At 49.6% G+C, this 24,710-nt stretch overlaps 1 protein-coding gene across 8 annotated transcripts in view; it reads right to left on the bottom strand.

Annotated features, from left to right (window-relative positions):
• tacc1 (transforming, acidic coiled-coil containing protein 1) overlaps nucleotides 1–24,710 on the bottom strand; it is a 232,938-nt gene that overhangs the window by 88,040 nt on the left and 120,188 nt on the right. For all 8 annotated transcript variants that reach the window (XR_015074252.1, XM_085971170.1, XM_085971167.1 and 5 more), the window contains exon 3: nucleotides 4,717–5,896. Coding sequence is in view for 7 of the 8 variants with exons in the window: in XM_085971170.1 (XP_085827296.1) it covers nucleotides 4,717–5,896 (1,180 nt within the window). In the remaining variant the exon portion in view is untranslated. The remainder of the gene's footprint in view (nucleotides 1–4,716; nucleotides 5,897–24,710) is intronic.

Raw genomic sequence — 24,710 nt, 5'->3', positions numbered from 1 at the left:
TCTCCTCTATCGCCCCCTGGAGGTAATTTGAGTGCTAAATCAGGCGCTACACACCTCTCTTAAGGCGCAAATGTCAGGGAGCAAGGCGCTACCTCAGAACGCTACCGAAGCTCAGGCGATGTCGGTTACCATGGAAGCCAGACAGACTGGCGCCGTCCAGTTCTTAAAGGGGAGGGGCCATCTTGCTGGCCAGCCACTCCCTGCTCATTACAACCTTGAATCTCGGCCTGGAGAGACCTCAACAGCAATTGTGTTGGAAGCACTAATGGATAGGCCCAGGGAAAGAGCTCAGCGCTGAGGAACCTCTAAAGTGGTGCTGAGGGCCAAAACTCCTTAGGACAGCGTTAAAACCAAAAACTTTTGCCGACAAGAAAAGGCAGGAAGTGCCCGCCTTTAAATAGCGCTCCCCCAGCCCCTTCCCGACTTGAAAACGTTCCCCGTTACCTGTTGTTCTTGGCGGCAGGCGCTAAGGCAGGGGGCGCGACTTACTATCCGGTCTGGGGCGCTACCGGGGCGTTGCACGCTTGACTGATGTCACGATCTGCCGGCGCAGGAGATCGTGGCGGTATTGTTTAGCACCGCCACAAAACACTGGTCAACTTCGCGAGCGAGGCTAAAAATCGCCGTGCTCGGGCACCAAGTGCCTAGCGCCTAGCGCCGCCCCGGAGGTGCTAACCAACTGAAGTTTTCCCCATTAATTTAAAAAAAAAATATGCACCCATAAATAACATTTCAGGACACAACTGACACCTGTCCTTCATTATACTGGACTGCGTCTGCTCATGAAATGATTTGCCGGCGAAGACGGCTTGCAAGGGACTATTAGTCATCCTTTAGTTGGGGAACAGGGAATCGCAGCGACACCTTGGAGTAGAACCCGAGGCAGGAACATGCCAGCTGGCTCGGGTGAAGTCAGGCATTATAACACTGGAGCTCGAGTGGTTTGTAACTCTCGCCTGGATCTGCCTGAAATGTCTCTGCTTTATCCTGCACTGTATAATGTGCACCTTTTACAGAGAGGGCCAGGGAGATTGATCAGTCGGTTCAGACTCATGCTGCGGCCACATGACTTATACTGAAGGCCTAAAGCGCTGGTGTTTGAATGTTTCCAAAGAAATAATATACTTGCTACATTACAAGCCGGCAATGGAACGCACACATCTGTGCGTTTACGAAGAAGGCCTAAATATAGGGGGATAGCGTAATTTGTCGTACAGATTGGTGGCTACCAGCTTTCCTGTCTCTATTTATTCACCGAGCAGTTAACAAAGATTTCAGTGTCTGAAAGTATTCCTCATGCATTCTGGAGCGCGCTGGTGCTGACAGCTTCTCAGGACCTCGCCTCCCCTTTTTCCCATGCACGGACATCAGAGCACCGGGTGTTAAATTCGGGTTTCACGGCATCCGGGCGCAACCGCGCACGAAAGCAGATCCGACGCGGCTGTGCCAATGTGAAGGGGGTGTGGGGGGCGGTAGGGGCAGAAGCTGGCTTCATCAGAATGTGCGTGAGGTAGCCGAACACCGCGCCAAAGGGGCAGCAATCTGGGCCGAGGGCGGGAGAGAGCTTTCCCGTCGAGGGAGGGAGTGTGAGGGAGGCCGCCGCAGGTTGGCTCTGCATCTACTTCTCAACTACTGGGATCTGGAATCAGAAAGCGCCAGTTAAAGCTCTTCACTAATCCCAGTGATGATTGTTACGACTATGGCTAGTGTGTGAAGTCCTCCCCATTGTGTTGAGGAATACAAGATGGTTCCCCAGCAATCCACCCCCTCCCCCCCACCTTGGGAAAATGGGAGTGTTTCTATTTTTATTCCTGTCTGAACTCCTCCGTCCATCCCTTGAGACCTCATCGGCTCATCTTTAATCCTTCCAAATGCTTTCAGAATGCCTGCAGTGCATGATGACTGGAGAGCAGCTGGAGCTGCCAACTGCCAGTTCTAAATATGAATGCTGAGGTCCAAGTTCATCTCAGGCTGGTGTTTACACCACTGACACTTTAGACTAGCGAGCGTCACTGGTTCTCGACCAGGACCACCTTGTGAAAGGGCTCAGGGGAGTGACGTACGCTGTCTCAGGTAGAGAGAGCATCAGTTCAAAAGATTGCAGCTTCCAGTAGCTGATAAAAAGGTAATGACAGCAATAGGGAGATACCTTAACATCCTTAAACCACCTTAACCATTCACTCCCTCCTCCACAGGCGTACCGTGGCTGCAGTGTGTATCATCTACAAGATGCACTGCAGCAACTCGCCAAGGCTTCTTCGGCAGCACCTCCCAAACCCGCAACCTCTACCACCTAGAAGGACAAGGGCAGCAGGCGCATGGGAACACCACCACCTCCAAGTTCCCCTCCAAGTCACACACCATCCTGACAAAGGGATCAAGGGGTATGAGGAGAAAGCAGGGTCCGGGTACTGAATTTGGATGATCAGCCATGATCTCATTGAATGGCGGAGCAGGCTCAAGGGGCTGAATGGCCTACTCCTGCTCCTATCTTCTATGTTTCTATGACTTGGAAATATATCGGCCATTCCTTCATCGTCGCTGGGTCAAAATCCTGGAACTCCCTCCCTAACAGCACTGTGGGAGTACCTTCACCACACGGGACTGCAGCGGTTCAAGAAGGCGGCTCACCGTCACCTTGTCAAGGGCAATTAGGGATGGGCAATAAATGCTGGCCTTGCCAGCGACGCCCAGATCCCAGGAACGAATATTAAAAATACATCAATGGCCCAAACTCCGTCTCTCTTCTCCTCCCCCTCTATCGACCCCTGATCGGAGTTATTGTAGCCACAGTGAAAGGGAAATGCACTGTGGTGCACTGTACGCTGATAAATTGCAAAATAAGCTTTTACCGTTGTAAGAAAGATGTGGGGAGAGTATTTTATGGTACACCTCAAAAACACACTGTGTGGGTTATCAACAGAGATGCTGCACCTTATAAATATTGGAGAGATGATAACTTCCCAGTGCAGGGAGATGCGCTGTTCCAGTATTAGCGCAAATAAAAGGAAGTACTGAGTCTTCGGAGCAGGAATTCAAAGAGTGCCGCAGTACGTTGTGATGAAAGCCCCCAGTGGGGAGCCACAGTCAAAGGGAGTGGGGGTCGGGGTGACGCTACAGCACCGTAACACCAATTCTCCCACCTGCTCTCCCTCTGAGCGCGGGATTGCTCAATTTACCGTATGGCTCACTGAGTAGTATCTTTCGAAAACACGTGCAAAACCCTGGTGTAAAAAACAGTCTTGCACAGAAAACAGTTGTGACCGATGTTCCCTCTAATTTTTGGGGGGGCGGGGGAGGGGGGCGCGCGGTCACTTTAACCGGCCGCATAGCCCGTTCAAAATTCCGCGCGTGCGCAGTTTTTTCCCCTTAAAAGCCGGTGAGCCGGCTGCGCGGAACCTCCAGAGCGCCGCAGGGCCGCGCAGCTTAAAGGGAGCACTGGTCACCGCTGCTCATTTTCCCGCTGCTCCCGCTGTCGGAAGTGCCTCATCCCTGTGCAGCATCCGGAGAGACTGTTGACTCTCTACCTCCCCCCTCGTTCGACCAACACTGAGGCTGGTTTGTGCATTGACTGCCATTAGCAGGTGAATGAGGTGCGAGGTTTAAAATAAAATTCTGGGAAAAAAAGTCCGAAAGATTGAAACGCTCGGCTCGAGTATTAGTTTAATATATATCGTGTGGCCCATGTACAAAACTGCCTCTTGCAGACACAGGCATGGTGGGCCGAATGGCCTCCTTCTGTGCTGGATCATTCTACATATTAGGGTTTAAGCACTTATCAACCTGGAGAGTGAGGGTTGGAGCTGAAAAATGTATGGGGGGGGGGGGGGAAATTCGGTTGCTTCGTGCTAACAGGGCGCAAAACACCTAACGCCCGGGCGCGGCGCCGCTTACGCCGCCCGCGAAATCCAGCGGGAGGTTAGCGGCGGCGGCAACTGGTAGTGCCCCGCCTCCAGCGATGACACCATCGCCGTGGGCAGCGCTCCGCTCACGCCCCATGACCTACCGCCGGACGCTGTGTCCGATAGGGTCAGGGGGGCGTGTCTGCGGCCCGGCAGCGCAAATTAAAGGGCAGGTGCTGGGCGGCCATTTTTTACCTGCCCCCTCTGGCCTCCTCCCGCGGGGTGCCGGCTGCGATCCGTCAGTCCGTCACTCCTCTTGAGCGCCGGGTTCGTTTGCCAGCACCCCGCTCCCCGCTGGTCCAGCAGGGCCTCCGGTGCGCGCTGCGCTAGGCGATCAGGGGAGAGAGGCCTGTAGTACCGCAGAGCTACCTGCCGACACGTGTGGCGCTGTTTCACGTAGCGCCGCGATATTCAATAGGAGCGCCCCAAGAGGTAGGGGGAGCGCTTCTGGTAGCCCCGCCTCCTGCTTGGGGTGCTACCATTCAATTTAGGGTGCGGGGGCACTAACTTTTTCGGGGCGCTAAAAGTAGTGAAGTTAGCACTCCAAAGGGGGCGCGAGCCAATTTTTCTCCCATGGTATCTGTGAGCTTGTGGCGTAAGTACAGAGCAAATCCTCGCAGATAAGCAATGAAGCTTCCATTTTTAAATATTTAAATAATCTATCTCGCTAACCTCTATACTGAAGTAAACAGATCGGTTTCAATTAGAACAAACTTTAACATTTACAAATATTACTTCTCACTGTGCTGCAGCATTTCCGGAAAACAAAGCGACACTTAACATGAGGTAAAGGTATTAATTTGGCAAAACTCACGTTATCACTCGAGTCCTCGTCTTCTTGGGTGACGCTTTCTCCTCGTCAGGCGCTACCTCCGGCTGGGTGCGTTCGGTCCTATCAGTCACCGGCTCGGAAGGAGCGAGGGCCTCGGATGTGTTGGCCAGAGTTTTCGAGGGCTTGAAAGGGTCAGCCGAATCGTCGGTGTGATCCGGGTCAAATTTATACGAAGCCTTTGGCCGCGTGGGGGAGTTCTGCAAACCGGCGCAGCCGCCAAACGGGTTGAAGTTGGGGTCGTCCCACTGGCTCGAATTCACATTGTAGGACTTTTTGGGAATGGGAATGTCATCAAAGTTGGCGGTGGGGCGCCCGTCGTCCTTTACCGTGGGAGCGGCGGCCTTGGCTGCTGCCGCTTTTTGTTTCTTCCCGCTCAACTTGCTGCCGGGCTTTTTGCCCGCTTTCTTTGGCGCCGGTATCCTGTTCTCCGCATTTTCCTTATCGTCCGAGAAGTCAAATTCCAGCTTCAGTGCCGAGCCTTTGGGTTCTGTTGGCGGGCCCACCTCGTCCGCTTGCTTTGCGACTGCCGCGGAAGACGCCGAGGCCTGTCTGTTGGCGGGGGGCGAGTTTTGAAGTCTGGAGCCTCCCGTGTCAAAGGGGTTCTTGGCTTCATCAAAATCGTTGGGGTCGAAATTATAGGATGATTTCTGCACCGTTACTACGTCATCTTCCACTGCCGCCCCGGGTTCCAGGGCCTCAACTGCCATCTTCTCCAAAGTCGGAGGTTTGGTCTTTTTCCGCTTGGAGTTGCTAGGTGGAGTCTGTACCTCCGCGCCCTCTGCCTTTTGGTCCATTGCTGATGGTTCTTCCTCAGGGACTGTCATATCTCTGTCTGGTACACTGGTCCCTTGGATTTTTGATGTGGCGGCAGGCGGCAGAAGCTGACCTGCCGTAGGAGCTGGCGGAGAATCTCTGTCCGTTCTTCCTTCAGCTGCAGTTTCCCAGATTGTCAGTGCGTTCTGCCCTGCGGAAGAGCTACTGGGAACACTGGTGGCATCGACGGTTTGCTCAAAAGCTGGGCTGCCAATAGTATCAGTTGCTATTTGATCATGCGGCTGGAAGCCATCACAATGGGCTGACTCCGACAATGAGTCTTTCTCAGCTCGACTCTTTAACGGCTGGGCAGAGTCTACCAATGATGGCTCGTCTTCCGGCTGAGAGTCTGCAGCGGGCAAGGCGGTGCGGCCAACGAGAAAGAAAACAAAGGCGTGAATGACTGCGATACAGACACCGAAATCTCAGCAGAAACAGCTCATCCAATTTTGCCTGGGTTCACTTAACCAGGAGTCTGCAGCTTCGTCCAGCTACACGGCAAAGGAACAGCAGCCCTTTAATGTGTCAAAGTTTTTACCAAATACACCACTTGCTGCACGTCGCCTTCTACCGCTGCACCCGACCATTTCAGCTTAAGGGTATTGACATGAATCAGTCATTCATGAAAGAAAGACTTATGAAATAATACTGAGCGGCCTGCGGGTGGCGCTGTCCAGGGAGAGTATAAATACTCGGGCACGGGCCCAGCTTGCGCAGGACATTCTTAACAGGAACTAGTGAAGGACACAACTAGACCTCCATGTTGTAAATCAGTTGATTAAAGCTTTGTTTAACGCTTAGACCAAGTGCCTAGTAGTTTTCTTACGTCAGGTATATTGGATGCTGCTTAATAAAAGGAATCAGACACGTTATGAAAGAAATACTTCTTTTAAAAAGGCACTATTTACTGTCTCATTCATGCTTCTACCAGTTTCAACACGTTCATCGAAACTTATAAAATTCTAACAGGACTAGACAGACTAGATGCAGAAAGGATGTTCCCGATGGCGGGGAGTCCAGAACCAGGGGTCACAGTCTAAGGATAAGGGGTAAGTCACTTAGGACAGAAATGAGGAGGAATTTCTTCACCCAGAGAGTGGTGAACCTGTGGAATTCTCTACCACAGAAGGCAGTAGAGGCCAATTCATTAAATATATTCAAGAAGGAGTTGGATATATTTCTCAAGGCTAAAGGTATCAAGGGGTATGGGGAGAAAGCAGGGACTGGGTACTGAATTTGGATGATCAGCCATGATCGCATTGAATGGCGGAGCAGGCTCGAGGGGCCGAATGGCCGACTCCTGCTCCTATCTTCTATGTTTCTATGTTAAGTGATGCAGTGTATTGGAACTCGGGTGTTGGCGTACTGCAAGGTGGTTGGCCACATCTCTGACTTCTTCCCAACTTCCTGATCTCAATCATGCCACCGGGGGAGTTGCAAAGGAAAGGCCAAGCACTTCTCCACAGCGAGGGAAGACGCGTGGGAACACCACCACCTCCAAGTTCCCCTCCAAGTCACACACCATCCTGACTTAGAAGTATATCGGACCGATCCTTCATCGTCGCTGGGTCAAAATCCTGGAACTCCCTCCCTAACAGCACTGTGGGAGCACCTTTCCCACACAGACTGCAGCGGTTCAAGAAATCGGCTCACCACCACCTTCTCAAGGGGCAATTAGGGATGGGCAATAAATGCCGGCCTTGCCAGCGACACCCACATCCCATAAACGAATAAAAAAATGATCGGCAACATAGAGGTGAAGCCACAAACACTTCCCGACCTCCCTCCCCCGGGGAGCCGCTATTACATAGCGATCAGCTGAAGAGCAGCAGCAGAGGCCTGGTGGCCAGTTGCCGACACCTCTTCTTGGCCAAGGAAAGGTTCATGGAGCACGGCGACTTGAAAGCAATGGGGAAAGAAGAGAAAAGAGAAAACCACTGAGAAAAATAAGAACTGTGTGACACCCAGAAACCGGGTGAGCCACAGACTGTGCCCCGAGATCTCTGTATGGAGAGCGAAGGGTCTGGAGGAACCTCTGGGCAATGACATGCTTGCAAAGAAGCCAGAAAATGATGCAGGAACTTCATTACCTTCTAAAGCAAACGGTGTGATCAACATAACATGAAGGGGACAACAGGAAACACAACATGGAAGGTGCATGCTCCGAAATCCAACAGCTATTTCTGTTAGGATTTAACAGAAGAGCCACAGATTTAGACAAAAAAGTTGCCCAATGCCCACTTTGATTGAATCCCGCGCAGCACCCTCTCCAGAAGGTGCTTCAGCGGGTAAAGGTTTGCTACCCACCCCCGCCAGCGATATCTGCCACAGTCAAGCCAGACCAAAGCCGCGGCTAAAGGCTATTTTCTTAATGGCACGTCAAAGCTTAAATCCCCAAGCTGACAGGAAGTAAAAAGGCAGTGTGACCAACAGGGCAACGCAAACAGCAGGTTTCTAACGAGTGCAAAAGCGGAGGGAATGACATTCTTTGTATGCTGCTCATCTCTCAGTCCACACACTGCCTGCAGATCAAGAATACAGTCATGTTGCAATTTGTCACAGGTGATCAAAGGAGGTATCTTGCATCTGCTGCTGCAGAGTACCCCTGTTAAAGAGTCCCGCAGAACTGAACTGCCACTTTATTTTAATAAGTGCATCAGAGGAGTTGGAGAAGGGTTTGTTTGAAAACCTGGTGTTGTACAAGAAGAGGGAAAGAAAGACGTACATTTATGTAGCACCTTTCATAACCTCAGGACTTCCTAAAGTGCTTTACAGCCAATGAAGTACTTGTTGAAGTGTAGTCACTGTTGTAATGTAGGAAACGCGGCAGCCAATTTGCGCACAGCAAGCTCCCACAAACAGCAATGTGATTGACGTAAGAAAACTACTAGGCACTTGATCTAAGCGTTAAAGCTTTAATCCACTGTTTTACAACATGGAGGTCTAGTTGTGTCCTTCACTAGTTCCTGTTAAAGAATGTCCAGAGCAAGCTGGGCCCATGCTCGAGTATTTACACTCTCCCTGGACAGCGCCACCAGCAGGCCGCCCAGTATTACTTCATAAGTCATTTCCACATAAATGACAAGATTCATGTCAGTGATAATGACCAGATAATCTGTTTTAGTGATGTTGATTGAGGGATAAATATTGGCCCAGGACACCGGGGATAACTCCCCTGCTCTTCTTTGAAATAGTGCCGTGGGATCTTTTACATCCACCTGAGAGAGCAGACAGGGCCTCGGTTTAACGTCTCATCCGAAAGACGGCACCTCCGACAGTGCAGCACTCCCTCAGCCTGGATTTTTGTGCTCAAGTCTCTGGAGTGGGACTTGAACCCACAACCTTCGGAATGTTTAGGACTGATTCAAGGGCTCAGAATACGAGAGTCAGGCAGGTTGAAATTTATTAAATAAAATAACTGGATCAGCATTTTCCATGAGGAACGTGGATTGCGATTCAAATGTATTTCAAATTTTTTTTTACAAGTGAGCAATATGTAGCTTCATTGTATTTTTACCATAACAGTGTCAGCGGTCGCTCAGTGGGTAGCATCCTTGCCTCTGAGTCAGAAGGTTATGGGTTCAAGTCCCACTCCAGAGACTTGAGCACATAAAGCTAGGCTGACACTCCAGTGCAGTGCTGAGGGAGTGCGGCACTGTCGGAGGTGCCGTCTTTCGGATGAGATGTTAATCCGATGCCCTCTCAGGTGGACATAAAAGATCCCATAGCACTATTTCGAAGAAGAACAGGGGAGTTATCCCCGGTGTCCTGGGCCAATATTTATCCCTCAATTAACATCACTAAAACAGGTTATCTGGCCATTATCACATTGCTGTTTGTGGGAGCTTGCTGTGCGCAAATTGGCTGCCACGTTTCCCACATTACAACAGCAACTACACTTCAAAAAGTACTTCATTGGTTGTAAAGCGCTTTGAGACGTCCGGTGGTCGTGAAAGGCGCTATAGAAATGCAAGTCTATTTTAATTTTCTTAAAGGTGACGGACAGACCCAGTGCACTTCTGACCAGCTGGTCCTGACTCCCTCAGGATTAGTTGAAGTGCCAGCAACAATCACCAGCACATGAAAAACAAATTACAGCTGCACTGCCAAATGAAACAAGCTCTTTAAAGGGAAGTGACCCCAATCCGATGCACTCTTAGAACAGGCTTCCGCAGAATTCAACAGGGAAGCGTTTTGACAAGTTTTTTTTTAAATATAAAAACACGCACTTACCCTCCGACGGGAGAAAAGTTGGTTTGTAAATATCACAGCATGCATTTCGCATATGTGGTTTCCACATCGAAAGTTATTAATTGGACTCTGGAAACAAATGCCCCTTAACTTGTGAGACTCATTTGAAAGAAAGAAAGACTTGCATTTCTATAGCGCCTTTCACGACCACCGGACGTCCCAAAGCGCTTTACAGCCAATGAAGTGCTTTTTTTTTTTTTTTGGAGTGTAGTCACTGTTGTAATGTAAGAAACGCAGCAGCCAATTTGCACACAGCAAGCTCCCACAAACAGCAATGTGGTAATGACTAGATAATCTGTTTTAGTGATGTTGGTTGAGGGATAAATATTGGCCAGGACACCGGGGATAGCTCCCCTGCTCTTCTTCGAAATGCTGCCGCGGGATCTTTTACGTCCACCTGAGAGAGCAGACTGGGCCTTGAAAGACGGCACCTCCGACAGTGCAGCACTCCACTGGAGTGTCAGCCTAGCTTTATGCGCTCAAGTCCCTGGCGTGGGACTATGAACCCACAACCTTCTGACTCAGAGGCGAGGGTGCTGCCCACTGAGCCACGGCTGACAGTTGAGAGCACAATAAAGCTGTGCCCTGTTCAAGGCACGTTTAAATGTCACTCATTGCCTCGGCAGTCAAAGATTAAGATGATCTGGAAAGAATTTTAATGCTGATTGTTCACAGGTCTGTATTCTAATGTTACACGCTGGTTAAAAAATTTTAATATTTCTCCACATTTGACTATAATTGAAGTAGTTTGTTGGGCTTAAGCATTCTGAAGGGAGGGGTTTTTCAGTCCTATTCTCGGATTGTATAAAGACAAAAGGTAGACACCAACAAGGATGATGCAGACCGGCCCACAGTCAGGCTGCTGCCCACTATAGCTGGGAAGAAAGCTCACAGGCTGTTCCTTACTGACAGATGAGGCCTGGTGTTTTACTTCTGTTGTTCGTGTGGCATCAGCCTTTCAACTATTTTATTAAAATTCTGCGCATTGGAGGAATATCAATTCTGTCACCACGTTCATTAGTGCAGCATTCTAATAAACCAAATGTAACCCCTGTACATGTGAGATATATTGTTGGACAATTTCAATCCCTAATAACCAGAAATGACCAATAGATGGACAGGGGCAACACTGCAGACAAAATAACCTCATACTTTAGAACCAAAATGTGGGGTTTTTTGCATCTCAGTGGATGTTCGTGCGACCTGCTGCCAGGTTTCTGCTGCTCGGAGTGGAGCCTGGGATGACTTCCCTCCCGGTTTCTGTCTAACTCCTAGTGAGGAAGTTCCTGCCCTCTAATTACATGGATTACTGATTGGCACTTCCAGCTTAATGAGATGGCCAAAAGTGGGAATTCACTTCCGATTTTTATAGCGAGTGGTCCTAATGAAGGTTTGCTGCTTCACTGAAATGTGAATCATTCATTCTGGTCAGCCGTTGCTCAGTGGGCAGCACTCTTGTCTCTGATGTCAAAAGGTCATGGGTTCCAATCCCACTTCCAGAGGCTTGAGCACAAAACTCTAGGCTGACACACCAGGGCAGTACTGAGGGAGTGCTGCAGTGTCGGAGATGCCGTCTTTCGGATGAGACGTTAAACCGAGGCCCCGTCTGCTCTCTCAGGTGGACGTAAAAGATCCCACTGCACTATTTTTAAGAAGAGCAGGGGTGTTATCCCCAGTGTCCTGGCCAATATTCATCCCTCAATCAACATCACTAAAAAGCAGATTATCTGGTCATTATCACATTGCTGTTTGTGGGAGCTTGCTGTGCGCATATTGGCTGCCGCGTTTCCTACATTACAACAGTGACTACACTCCAAAAGTCCTTCATTGACTGTAAAGCACTTTGGGACGTTCAGAGGTCATGAGAGGCGCTTTATAAATGCAAGTCTTTCTGGTCCTGGTCCGCAGCCCCTAGCTCAGATCTCTTCTATTTTTATCCGAATTGGTCCAGAATTGCAAATATCGGCCTCTTTATTTGCCTCCACTCTGACTCACAATGACGGTCAGAGTGTTGAACTTCATTTGTCTTCTGTGGATGAAACTTTAAATTCGGAGAGCTTGCCTTCATTCCACCTTGTGCTCCACAGCAGAAGAACGTAAGAGGTAGGAGCAGGAGTAGGTCATTCGGCCCCTCGAGCCTGCTCCGCCACACGGCCCCTTGAGCCTGCTCCGCCATTCAATAAGATCATGGCTGATCTGATCTTGGCCTCAACTGCACCTTCCCTGCCCGCTCCCCATAACCCTCGACTCCTTTACCATTCAAAAATCTGTCAATCTCCGCCTTGAATATATTCAATGACTCCGCCTCCACAGCTCTCTGGGGAAGAGAATTTCAAAGATTCACGACCCTCAGAGAGAAGAAATTCCTCCTCATTTCTGATTTAAATGGGTGACCCCTTATTCTGAAATGATTGCCCCTAGTTCTAGATTCCCCCATGAGGGGAAATATCCTCTCTGCATCTACCCTGTCCAACCCCCTTCAGAATCTCAGATGTTTCAATAAGATCCCCTCTCATTCTTCTAAACTCCAATGAGTATTGGCCCAACCTGCTCAACCTTTCTTCACAAGACAACCCCTTCATCTCCGGAAACAACCTCGTGAACCTTCTCTGGACCACCATGGAATAGAGTCAGAGGGGAAACTGGCAGAGCAACTCATCGCAAAATTCATCAACAGGATCATGTGTTGAAAAAAAGACCAAGGACCTCGGCAGGGAGAGACAATTCGCTGCTGTCCCAAAATCCAAAAAGTTCTTTCAAAGATATCGGCAGTTTTGGAGATGCACACCGTCACAGGGTCCCTGGGCGAACTCAGCAAAGCACATGTCTCCATTTGTCTTAACCATTGCACCCCCCACCTTCATCAGACTCTTAGGGACCAATTGCTTAGGTCATTTGCCCAGAAATTCGGGTCCCAACACGTGAGTACGCACTGCGCATGCGCGGGAAACCGGCACTTCCGTTCCTCTGAACGGAAGGGGTTCAGAGGTCGAACGCGTGCGCGCGGGAGTCTGCACGTGCGCTTTGAACTTACGTTTTTTTTTTACAGGTTTTTCCGTGAGGGTAAGTCTTTAGATTTTAGAAATGTAAAAACCAGACGTAAGGCCTGCATTTTAAAAGGTAAGTGGTCAATTAATTAAAATTAAAACATTTTTTCCACAGGTTTATTATTATTAAATACTTTAAAGCAAGGTAAGTTTATTTTTAGCCCTGTTTTTTTATAAAATTATTTTTTTCAAAAATTTTAATTATTGTTTAAAATAGTTATTTAATGTAATTTATAGTTTATTTAAAAAGTGTGATGATTTTTTAAATTTTATTTGAAGGTGTACTATTATTTTGGGGCCGGAGTATTCATAAGTTTAGACAGGTCTTCCCGTCAATCTTATGAATGGGCTTTTCCCTCCTCCGATTGGCTGCCCATGGCTCACGTGATCCCAGGGGTCGCATCGCACTAACTACGCCCCTGGGACACGCAAGCACAGCGCGCCGGCAGCTGGGCCAAGGCCCGGAGCGGAATTCCACGGGAGCCCAGAGCTCAACTGCCGGCGCGCAAGGTAAGTGCAGGTCGGGGGCTTGCACCCGCGGGAAGCCCCTGACCCGAATTTCTGGGCCACTGTGTTTAGTGACATTATAAACGCGCTCGCGAAGACTCCCTCTGGTTGGTGTGTCTCGTGGAGTCGCAAATGATTCACAAAGTGAAGAGAGAAATCTAAAGATCTAAAGATAAGGGGTAAGCCATTTAGGACTGAGATGAGGAGGAATTTCTTCACCCAGAGAGTGGTGAACCTGTGGAATTCTCTACCACAGAAGGCAGTTGAGGCCAATTAATTCATTAAATATATTCAAGAAGGAGTTAGATATATTTCTTAATGCTAAAGGGATCAAGGGATATGGGGAGAAGGGAGGGACAGGGTATTGAGTTTGGATGATCAGCCATGATCTCATTGAATGGCAGAGCAGGCTCGAGGGGCCGAATGGCCTACTCCTGCTCCTATCTTCTATGTTTCTATGTAAATCCGCCCCATCAGCTTCATAGCCGCACTCTGTTTTTTAAAAAGAAAGACTTGCATTTCTATAGCGCCTTTCACGGCCACCGGACGTCTCAAAGCGCTTTACAGCCAATGAGGTACTTTTTGGAGTGTAGTCACTGTTGTAATGTGGGAAACGCGGCAGCCAATTTCGCCCAGCAAGCTCCCACAAACAACAATTTGATAATGACCAGATGATCTGTTTTTTAGTGATGTTGATTGAGGGATAAATATTGGCCCAGGACACCGGGGATAACTCCCCTGCTCTTCTTCGAAATAGTGCCTTCGAAATAATTTTATAAAGCTAAAGGTATTTGGCTCCAGAGTCTTGGCGTCGCTCTGTACACTACTTCCCAGCCAAGGAGCCCGAAAGGGAAGGGCTGTCCAGTCAGTGGTGAGGGTGCTACTGAATCGGGCACTACTGAATCGGGCACAGGGTGGGTGAAGGCTCACTCTTTCCCTCAATTCCTGTGAGCAGGCACAGAGCTGCTGCTGTGCAACCCCCTCCCGAGACACTCAGCGGGTCAGGCAGCATCTGTGGAGAGAACAGACGAGTTAGCATAGCGGGGTTGTGGAGCTTTCTTCAAAAGCTGGAGGCTTGGCCGGCAGAGAATCACAACGCAATGAAATGCTCGTCACTGCCCTACAACACACGGCGTATACTGCTGGTGTCTACGATTCGGGAGACAAAATCCTCTTGCCTTACAACAGAGGGACTGCTAATGTGTAACTAAGAGCCTTGCAATGAAGCCATGCAAATCCTGGAGAAGAAGTAATTTAGCATTTAAACAAATCCAATAACGTCCTTTTACTGCTTTCAAGTGAACTTCCGGGCTCCAAGGAACTTGTATTTTGACCAAAAAACATAACTCTGAAGTCCAGTTCCCACCACTAACTCCATTTTCTATTATTTCACAGACATGAGATCTGAGTCCCTTTGGTGATGCATTTTGGGAGGACTAACAAGGCAAGGGAATACACAATGAATGGTGGGACCCTAGGAAGGACAGAGGATCAGAGGGACCTTGGTGTGCATGTACATAGATCCCTGAAGGCAGCAGGACAGGTAGATAAGGTGGTTAAAAAGGCATATGGGATACTTGCCTTCATTAGCCGAGGCATAGAATAGGGAGGTTATGATGGAGCTGTACAAAATGCTAGTTAGGCCACAGCTGGAATACTGTGTGCAGTTCTGGTCGCCACACTATAGGAAGGATGTGATTGCATTGGAGAGGGTGCAGAGGAGATTCACCAGGATGTTACCTGGGCTGGAGTGCTTCAGCTATGAAGAGAGACTGGACAGGCTGGGGTTGTTTTCCTTAGAGCAGAGAAGGCTGAGGGGGGACCTGATTGAGGTGTGCAAAATGATGAGGGGCATAGATAGGGTAGATAGAAAGGAACTTTTCCCCTTAGTAGAGGGGTCAATAACTAGGGGGCATAGTTTCAAGGTAAGGGGCAGGAGGTTTAGAGGGGATTTGAGGAAAAACCTTTTCCCCCCAGAGGGTGGTTGGAATCTGGAACTCACTGCCTGAAAGGGTGGTAGAGGCAGGAACCCTCACAACATTCAAGAAGCATTTAGATGAGCACTTGAAACGCCATAGCATACAAGGCTACGGACCAAGTGCTGGAAAATGGGATTAGAATAGACAGGGCTTGATGGCCGGCGCGGACACGATGGGCCGAAGGGCCTCTTTCTGTGCTGTATAACTCTCTGGGGGAAAAATTCAGTATCGCCCCATTTGGGGTGCCATTATCGGCCGTGCACAAAGTTTAGCGCCTGGCGCTAATTATCGCCTCCGACAGCAAACTTGGCTTTTATCGCCCCTGGAGGTGATTGGAGCGCTAAATCAGGCGCTTCACACCTGTCTTAAGGCGCAAAGGCCGAGGAGCGAGGCGCTACCTCAGAGCGCTGGTGAAGCAAGGAAGGGCAAATCAAAATAAACCTGCAAAGTGCTGCTCAGTACTCAAAACTCCTTCACACAGCGTTGAATCTTTCCAGAAGTCTCTCTCTCTCTCTCTCTCAGAATGCGTGGTGCAAAAATGTCACCGACAAAAAAAGGCAGGAAGCGGTCGCCTTTAAATAGCGCTCCCCTCGTCCCTCTCTGACAGCAAAACGCTCCCCTCAACCTGTCGTTGCTAGCGGCAGGTGGTAAGGCAGGGGGCGCCACTCAATATCCGGTCCCGGGCGCTAACGGGGCGTTGCGCACTCGACTGATGTCACGATCTGCCGGCGCAGGAGATCACGGCGGTACTGTTTAGCACCGCCGCAAAATGTCTAGTTAATTTCGCAAGCGGCGCAAACAGCGCCGCGCCCGGGCGCTAGTTGCTTTGCGCCCCAATTGGCGCCCTCTTAAGGCACTAACGGGAGGTGCAAACAACTGAATTTTTCCCCCTATGAGTCAATGTTTTCCACTATTCCTTTTTCAACTTTTACCAGAGTGAAGGATACCTTTTGACGGGATGGGGGTGGGTGGGGAAGAGAGGGACAGGCCAAAGAGAAAGCAGAGAGACAGCAGGAAGAGGTGGGCAATGATAGTCTTGTGGAGTGGCAGGGAAGCACCTGGGAATTTTAATCCGGGGCACTACAGCAAGATGTAAACGAACAAAGTCCAGCAGACTTACTCCTGCACGTGCTTGGAGCCAGGGCTGCAGTGGCTCCGGGGAATATTAGTCAAGTTGTTCAGTCCAAATTGTGGCCAGTTGTTTGCCAGGGAAGGGGGTTATACCCAGCTGGAGAGAACGAGGGTGTAACTCGGTCCCAAGTCCCAGGCAGCTGCAGGATGCGTCACGGTGCTTGTGGAAGGGAGGAGAGAGGAGTCTTGGGAGCCAAGTTTACAATGAAGTTTATGATTTTCCACTTGTGGAGTCTTTGAAACGCTTTTGCGATCAATTTAATTTTAGCGGGGGATTACCTTTGGGGGGGGGGTGCTGGGTGAAGAACCGTCATTGTGCAGAATTTGTTTTCGCTGAAGTGCGATTGGGTGGGGAGTGGGAACATTACCCATCAGGAGGCTGGAATTTGGGCGGAACACGTTCCCGTCTAGATTCCGCCCCAGTAAATTGAGCCTTCCGCCTGCCCGCCCCACCCGTGTCGAGGGGAGACATTGGGGGAGGCTCCCTGTTACCCCAGGAATTCCGCTCCCTCCTTCCTTGTGAGGCCTCAATGGAACGCTCTCCGACTGAGAGCTGCTACGAGTAACGCTGACGCCACTTTGGCAGGGGGTGAGCGTCCTTCAGGCCCACTCCACCACCCCTCCGCCAGCGAGGTGGGGCCATTGGAATTTCAGCACCATTGGGTTAAGCAGTTAACCAGTGAGGAAGAAAAATGAGAGACTCAATGGGAATCACATGGTTGCGGTTGTGATGGACATAAAAATGGTCGCTGTAAAGATGTAATATAATCTGTATTATATACATCTCATAGACACACCTCTGTGATACAAGAGTGTGATATACCTCCATCTGGGCTTCCTTCCTTCAGCGCACTACATCATTTTGATTTAATAACCTCATCTTTTTTGATGTATGCCCTCTTAAAGTAAGCAAAGCTCCACTTGCTGAAATCTTTATTTTTTTCGCAAAACTGCCTCACTCTTTGTGCCCATGAATCCCACTTCCAACATCTCCCCATTGCTCAATCACACAAGGTCACTCCTCGCTTGTGTGACAGACACAGGAGTAAGAATCCCACCACCAAGGGTTGATTGGTCTACAGTTGAGAGCCCACAGAAAGCCCTTTGGGATCTGACTAGAGCAGAAAGCAATTGGAAAACATTCAGTTTGAATCTTCATTTTCTTTATGCAAAGGAAAGTAGGAATGATTTAGTGCTAAGAATGATGTATCAGCACGACTCTCCGTGTATTAAATATAAGATAACTAAGTTTGAATATGCAGTACCTCAGATGACATCTGATAAACATAGTGAAGCTCGAGCACTATGTGAATGCCATCTGAATGGATTAACAGAAAACACTTGGTCCATGTGATCTCTGGACTTGCTTTAATCTGCTTCAGCTGTGGCTTAGTGGGGTCGCACCCCCGCCTCGGAGTCAGAAGCCTGTAAGTTCAAGTCCCGCTCCTGAGACTTGAGCACAAAAATCTAGGCTGACACACCCAGTGCAGTACTGTTGGAGTGCTGCACTGTCGGAGGTGCCGTCTTTCGGATGAGACATTAAACCGAGTCCTCGTCTGCTCTCTCGGGTGGACGTAAAATATCGCATGTCACTATTTCGAAGAAGAGCAGGGGAGTTATCCCTGGTGTCCTGGGGCCAATATTTATCCCTCAATCAACCGGGCAGCACGGTGGCATAGTGGTTAGCACTGTTGCCTCACAGCGCCAGGGACCCGGGTTCGAATCCGGCCTCGGGTGACTGCCTGTGTGGAGTTTGCACATTCTCCCCGTTTGTGCGTGGGTTTCCTCCGGGTGCTCCGGTTTCCTCCCACAGTCCAAAGATGTGCGGGTTAGGTTGATTGGCTATGATAAATTGACCCTTAGTGTTAGGGGGATTAAATACGTGGGGTTACGGGGATAGGGTGGAACATGTGTTGGTTTAGGGGTTACGGGGATCGGGTGGGATATGTGTCGGTGCAGGCTCGATGGGCCGAAATGGCCTCTATCTGCACTGTGGGGTTTCTGTGATTTCTGTGAACATCACTAAAACAGATTATCTGGTCATTGTTGATGTAAGAAAACTACTAGGCACTTGGTCTAAGCGTTAAACAAAGCTTTAATCAACTGTTTTACAACATGGAGGTCTAGTTGTGTCCTTCACTAGTTCCTGTTAAGAATGTCCTGCGCAAGCTGGGCCCGTGCCCGAGTACTTATACTCTCCCTGGACAGCGCCACCCGCAGGCTGGTCTGTATTATTTCATAAGTCTTTCTTTCATGAATGACTGATTCATGTCAATTGTCACATTGCTGTTTGTGGGAGCTTGCTGTGTGCAAATTGGCTGCCGCGTTTACTACATTACAACAGTGAGTACACTTCAAAAAGTACTTCATTGGCTGTAAAGTGCTTTGGAACGCCTGGTAGTTGTGAAAGGCGCTATAGAAATGCAAATGCACGTTATTGACTGCACTTGGCTTATTTCACTGCCTCTTACACGAGACTAACTTACCCAGCCTAGATTGCAAAAGGGTTAATTGGAGCCGGAAGTTTCTCAAATGCCATCCTTGAACTGTGAAGCCATCGTTCCTGATAGCAGCCTGCAGGCAGACAGTTTGTACTCCAAGGGCTCGACTGCAGGAGTGTGCGCTTGTTATCACGCTGAACTAGATTGTATTGGCTAAACATCAAGCATGTTCTGAATCCTAAAGCTATAAATAGCAAAGTGTATTAAACCGGTGATTGCTGAACTGGATCACAATTTGCCAGAGGAGGACTCTGACCTTTGAATAATTATACTGGAGCAGTCCACATCGAATGGAGATAGAAAGTGACACAGCAAGAGTCCAGTCTTCAGTAGCTGGGAATCATTCTGAAGTCTTACTTCTTTTGGATCTGCCCGTCCAGTTTGAAAGCTTAGTTAGGATAGATCCTTCCCCAAGGGCGGGTGTGGCAGACAAAACAATTTAGGAGGCAAAATGAACACAGTGATACAATGCATTGTTCATGAGTTCAGCGGCGCTGCTTTATCAGATCATCCAACCAGTCTACAATCCGTGAGGCTGGTTGTTTGACGGCGTAACTACAAAGAGCAAAGTGTTCAACGTCGCCCCCTCCTCTGACACATGAAAGAGATGCTTCCATTATTCATTCTCACTCACCTGGATCACAAGGAACGTCGCTGTCCTGTAATCAGCGACCTGCCCCTGTAGTGCGCGGGACGGAGGGGAGGGGCAGTTACTGCCACCCTTTCAGTGTAAGCCACTTTTTAAACGTAGCTTCCAAATGGAAAAATGGACAAACTTTCCCAATACTGCGGGAACCATTTCCAATCTAACGTTGAAAAGATTCCATTATCCTCACTTGCCGTGAAGTGAATCCACATCGACTGAAGGCAGATTTTTTTTTGTGTGTGTGTGCGAGATGTTTTATTTATTTTGTTGTGGGAATGTGTGAGGGCAGTTACAAGGTAACTCTCTCTCCCTAAAGGGGAGTCACCCCAAAAAAGGACTTGCATTTATATAGCGCCTTTCACAACCTCAGGACATCCCAAAGCGCTTTACAGCCAATTAAGTACTTTTGGGAGGAAAAATTCAGTTGGCAGCGCCTCCCATTAGCGCCTTAAGAGGGCGCTAAGTGGGGCGCAAACCAACTAGCGCCCGGGCGTGGCACTGCCCACGCCTCCCGCCAAATTCAGCGGGAGGTTAGTGGTGGCGCTAACCGTTAGCGCTGCGCCGCTGGCGATGACGTCATCGGTGCGCGCAGCGCCCCGCTCACGCCCCGGCCGCGATCTTCGGCAGCACCCCCTGATTTACCACCGGACGCTATGTCCGACAGGGTCAGGGTGGCGTACCTGCGGCCGGGGAGGCGCAAATTAAAGGCGAGGTGCGGGGCGGCCATTTTTGTTGTTGCCCGCCTGCCAGCACCTGCCTGCGCTCCCGTCCCCGGCCTCCTGAACGCCCCCCCGCGGAGTGCCAGCTGCGCTCCAAGAGCCCGGCACTTCTCAGTGCCGGGCTCTTTTGCCTGCACTTCCGATCCTCGGGGGCCCAGCTGGGCCCCAGATCGCGCTGCACAAGGCCCCTCCCCTTTAAGGGGAGGAAGGCCTGCAATCCGCAGCGTGACGTGCCGCAGCGTGTGGCGCTGCGACACGTAGCGCCACGATATTCACTCGCAGCGCCCCAAGAGGGAGGCGGGGCGTCTCCAGTAGCGCCTCGCTTCCCTTTGGGGCGCAACCAACCAATTTCCGGCGGTGGGGGGGCTAATTTTTCCGGGGTGCTACTTTTAGCGCCCCGGCGAAGTTAGCGCCCCAAACGGGGCTATACTGAATTTCTTCCCCTTGGCATGTAGTCACTGTTGTAATGTAGGAAACGCAGCAGCCAATTTGCACACAGCAAGGTCCCACAAACAGCAATGTGATAATGACCAGATAATCTGTTAGTTTAGTGAGGGATAAATATTGGCCAGGACACCAGGGAGAACTCCACTGCTGTTCTGCGAAATAGTGCCATGGGATCTTTTATGTCCACCTGAGAGAGCAGGTTTAATGTCTCATCTGAAAGACGGCACCTCCGACAGTGCAGCACTCCCTCAGCACTGCACTGGGAGCGTCAGCCTAGATTCTTGCGCTCAAGTCTCTGGAGTGGGACTTGAACCCACGACCTTCTGACTCGGAGGAGCAAGTGCTGCCCACTGAGCCACACAAAAAGGATTATCCTAAAGTCATTCTCAGCCACTTCTGCATGGCCGAGACAAGAATGTCACTGACAAAACTCAGGAGGCAGGTTGTCCCTCTCTCCTCTCTCCGCCACAGTACAGCGTGTATCACAAGCAGACGCAGCAGAGGACAGGAATTAAACAAAATGACACAATCACCCCGGCTGTAAATGCAGCCCAACCCAGCAGGTATAGTCTCTCCTGACAATTCCATTTTTGCGCTCATTTTTTTTCTGAACTATCCAATAATTTGAATTAAGCAATGTCAAAAACAGGAGAATATATTGCAAAGAAAACTGAATTCTTTGAAGTAAGCGACTTTGAATGAAGAGTCACATAAATACTGTGGCAACAAGAGGTCAAAGGCTGGGTATTCTGCGGCGAGTGTCTCACCTCCCAAACCCGCGACCTCTCCCATCTACAAGGCAGAAGTGAGGAGTGTGATGGAGTACTCTCCACTTGTCTGGATGAGTGCAGCTCCAACAACACTCAAGAAGCTCGACACCATCCAGGACAAAGCAGCCCGCTTGATTGACCCCCCATCCACCACCTTAAACATTCACTCCCTCCACCACCGGCGTACCGTGGCTGCAGTGTGTACCATCTACAAGATGCACTGCAGCAACTCGCCAAGGCTTCTTCGGCAGCACCTCCCAAACCCGCGACCTCTTCCACCTAGAAGGACAAGGGCAGCAGGTGCATGGGAACACCATCAGCTCCAAGTTGCCCTCCAAGTCACACATCATCCTGACTTGGAAATATATCACTGATCCTTCATCGTCGCTGGGTCAAAATCCTGGAACTCCCTCCCTAACAGCACTGTGGGAGCACCTTCACCACTCGGACTGCAGCGGTTCAAGAAGGCGGCTCACCACCACCTTCTCAAGGGCAACTAGGGATGGGCAATAAATGCCGGCTTTGCCAGCGACGCCCAGATCCCATAAACAAATTTTTTAAAAGCTGGATGTTTAATGGATCAGATGTGTCGGCCACCCATTGTTCAGGATGAGCACGGCGTGGAGGAGCAAGTTTTCCAGGATGAATTTCGAAGTTAGGATTGTCTGGGGAAGGGAGCAGATTGAACTTGTCGCAGTCTTTTGGAATGTGAATGTTTTAAGCGACCCGACGGGAGTTTGAGAATTTTGATCCTGGTTTTATTTTGTGTCAGAGGCCGGGGACTGTTAGCGGCGGTGAGGGCTCTTGATACAAAGAGGCACAGCGCAGCGGGGCGAGTTAGGGTCAGCTGCTTTCTGCTTAGTTGGCGTTAGACCCTCGTCTTTTTTCTGGGAGCAGCCATTAAGAAAGCGACATATACTTTTTATCCATGGGATACTTTGCTTTGAAAATATTTTCCTGGGAAACTGGGTGACATGAATCTTCCCATTCATGTGGAAATGACATGAAATAATACTGGGCGGCCTGCTGGTGGCGCTGTCCAGGGAGAGTATAAATACTCGGGCATGGGCCCAGCTTGCTCAGGACATTCTTTAACAGGAACTAGTGAAGGACACAACTAGATCTCCATGTTGAAAAACAGTTGATTAAAGCCTTGTTTAATACTCAGGCCAAGTGCCGAGTAGTTTTCTTACGTCACTGGGTAAGTTCGAGACCCATTTCTCCTTCAGAGGCCAATAAGCAGCTGGCAATTCCCACCGAGGTTCTAGCGGTTCCTGCAATATTTGGGTGGGAAAGGGTTAGCCCATTTCCACTCAAAGCAGCCAAGAAAATGCCTGTGAATTCCCACTGCAAAGAAGAGAAACCTCCTGATTTTTCTTGACAGGATGTGGGATAAGGGGCCAGGAATGGACGTTGGGTGGTCCGCAGTTTATTGGGCCTGGGGTCAAGGGAGCAGGACCTCCAGGACTAGATGAACTTGGGGCGAGCATGAGGGGAGATAGTGAAACAAATTAGGGAAAGAGGTGGGTTCAGGGCCAGGGCAGGGGGGAATTTGGCTTGATGGGCAAGTGGAAGGGGGATAGCAGCAGAAGCAGATGAACGGCTGCACTCAATTTTAGGTTCAAGGAAGCCGGTGAGCTCTTTGCCCTTGTTGGAGGCGAGAGTGGAGGGGGGCAGGGGAGAGGGGTTTAAGAAAATGGTTCGCAGTGGAGAAAAGACAGCAAGGGTTATCTTTGCGCTCGAAGACGATCCCCAGTACTCACGGGTACTGAGGACAATTCTATCGCCCCCTCCATATTCCTTCGGGATCAGCTAGCTCAGCAGAGATAAGGGAATGAAGCTGGGATCTTCCTAATCTGTATGATTTAGCTAACATCTCGATAAACTGAATAATTTCCATCGCCTTCCTGATCTGGCTGAATGGAATGTTCTTTAAAAAAAAAAGGGATGGCGATCATCTGACCCGCATGGCGAACCTTCACCTGGCCTGTTTGGCATTTGATTATTTAGAAGAGTTGGTGAAAAGTATGAGCCATTCTTTATTGTAGGGCCTTAAAAGGTCCAATAGATTTAGGAAATGTGGCATGGTGTTACATTGGATCAATTACCATGTCGTGTGGATTACTTGATTATTTCCAATTGTACATCCGCTCTCACAGGTAACAGATCGTTGACTAGGACCAGTGTTGGGCAGATGGGAAGGTCCACTCTTGCGAATTCGATGGCCAGCCTGCTCGAGACACCAGGCCAACGACTGCTGTACAGGCCAAGTGCAACCAGGTCCTTCTGAGATCCACCCAAGGTATCCAAACTCCTTATTGGTCGGCAAGCCGGGTGCTGGGTGAGTAAGCGAGCTCCGAATTTATTTGCAAAATACTGCGGATACTGGAAATCTGAAATAACAACAGAAAATGCTGTAAATACTCAGCAGGCCAGGCAGCATCCGTGGAGAGAGAAACAGAGTTAACGTTTCAGGTCTGGGACCCTTCATCAGACCTGCAACGTTAACTCTGTTTCTCTCTCCACGGATGCTGCCTGGCCTGCTGAGTATTTCCAGCATTTTCTGTTGTTATCTCTGAATTTATTTACTGGACTCTCACTTGTCACGTGACTTAAAGTGCAGCAGAGGCTTGAGCTGCTTTCTGTCCTCTGTCACCGAGAGCTGAAGGGTGTGGACAAATGCCACCCTCGCTGGGACCGAACACATTTAACCTGCCCTTTGTGCTGTCACCATTAGTTAGTGAGTAGGAATCCGCACGAGGATGGGTTCTAAATGTTAAAATCCTAGACGGAGGACAAAGGCAATGGGACCTCTGTTGTCGATCTGATGGATGTGCTGCTGTGTAATACATACCCTTTTGACTGTATGTGACCTTATTACTCTCCAAAGACAAGAGATTGTGCATACAATGCCGAGGATCTGGTATCGAGCTTTAACTAGGCTACATTCTAGGGAGTTGCTTTCAGGCCATCTTGATTCCCGAGCCCAGCTCTGAAAAGCAGCGCTTATTTGACCCCTTGACCTCTGCGTGCAGCATCTAAGAATAATATGTACCAAGAAGGTTTAATGAACTTCAGATCCAACAGCTGTCCCCGCCGCAATTGGATCTAACACCACCAGTGGGACTGGAAGAACGACTACACCTGTCGATGGATAATCCAATT

The sequence above is a fragment of the Somniosus microcephalus genome, chromosome 30 (assembly GCF_052327205.1).
Source record: "Somniosus microcephalus isolate GS21.2 chromosome 30, FLI_Smic_1.0, whole genome shotgun sequence".
NCBI lineage: Eukaryota > Metazoa > Chordata > Chondrichthyes > Squaliformes > Somniosidae > Somniosus > Somniosus microcephalus.
The sequence above is the reverse complement of the archived record's forward strand: the minus strand, read 5'-3'. Positions and strand labels throughout refer to the sequence as shown.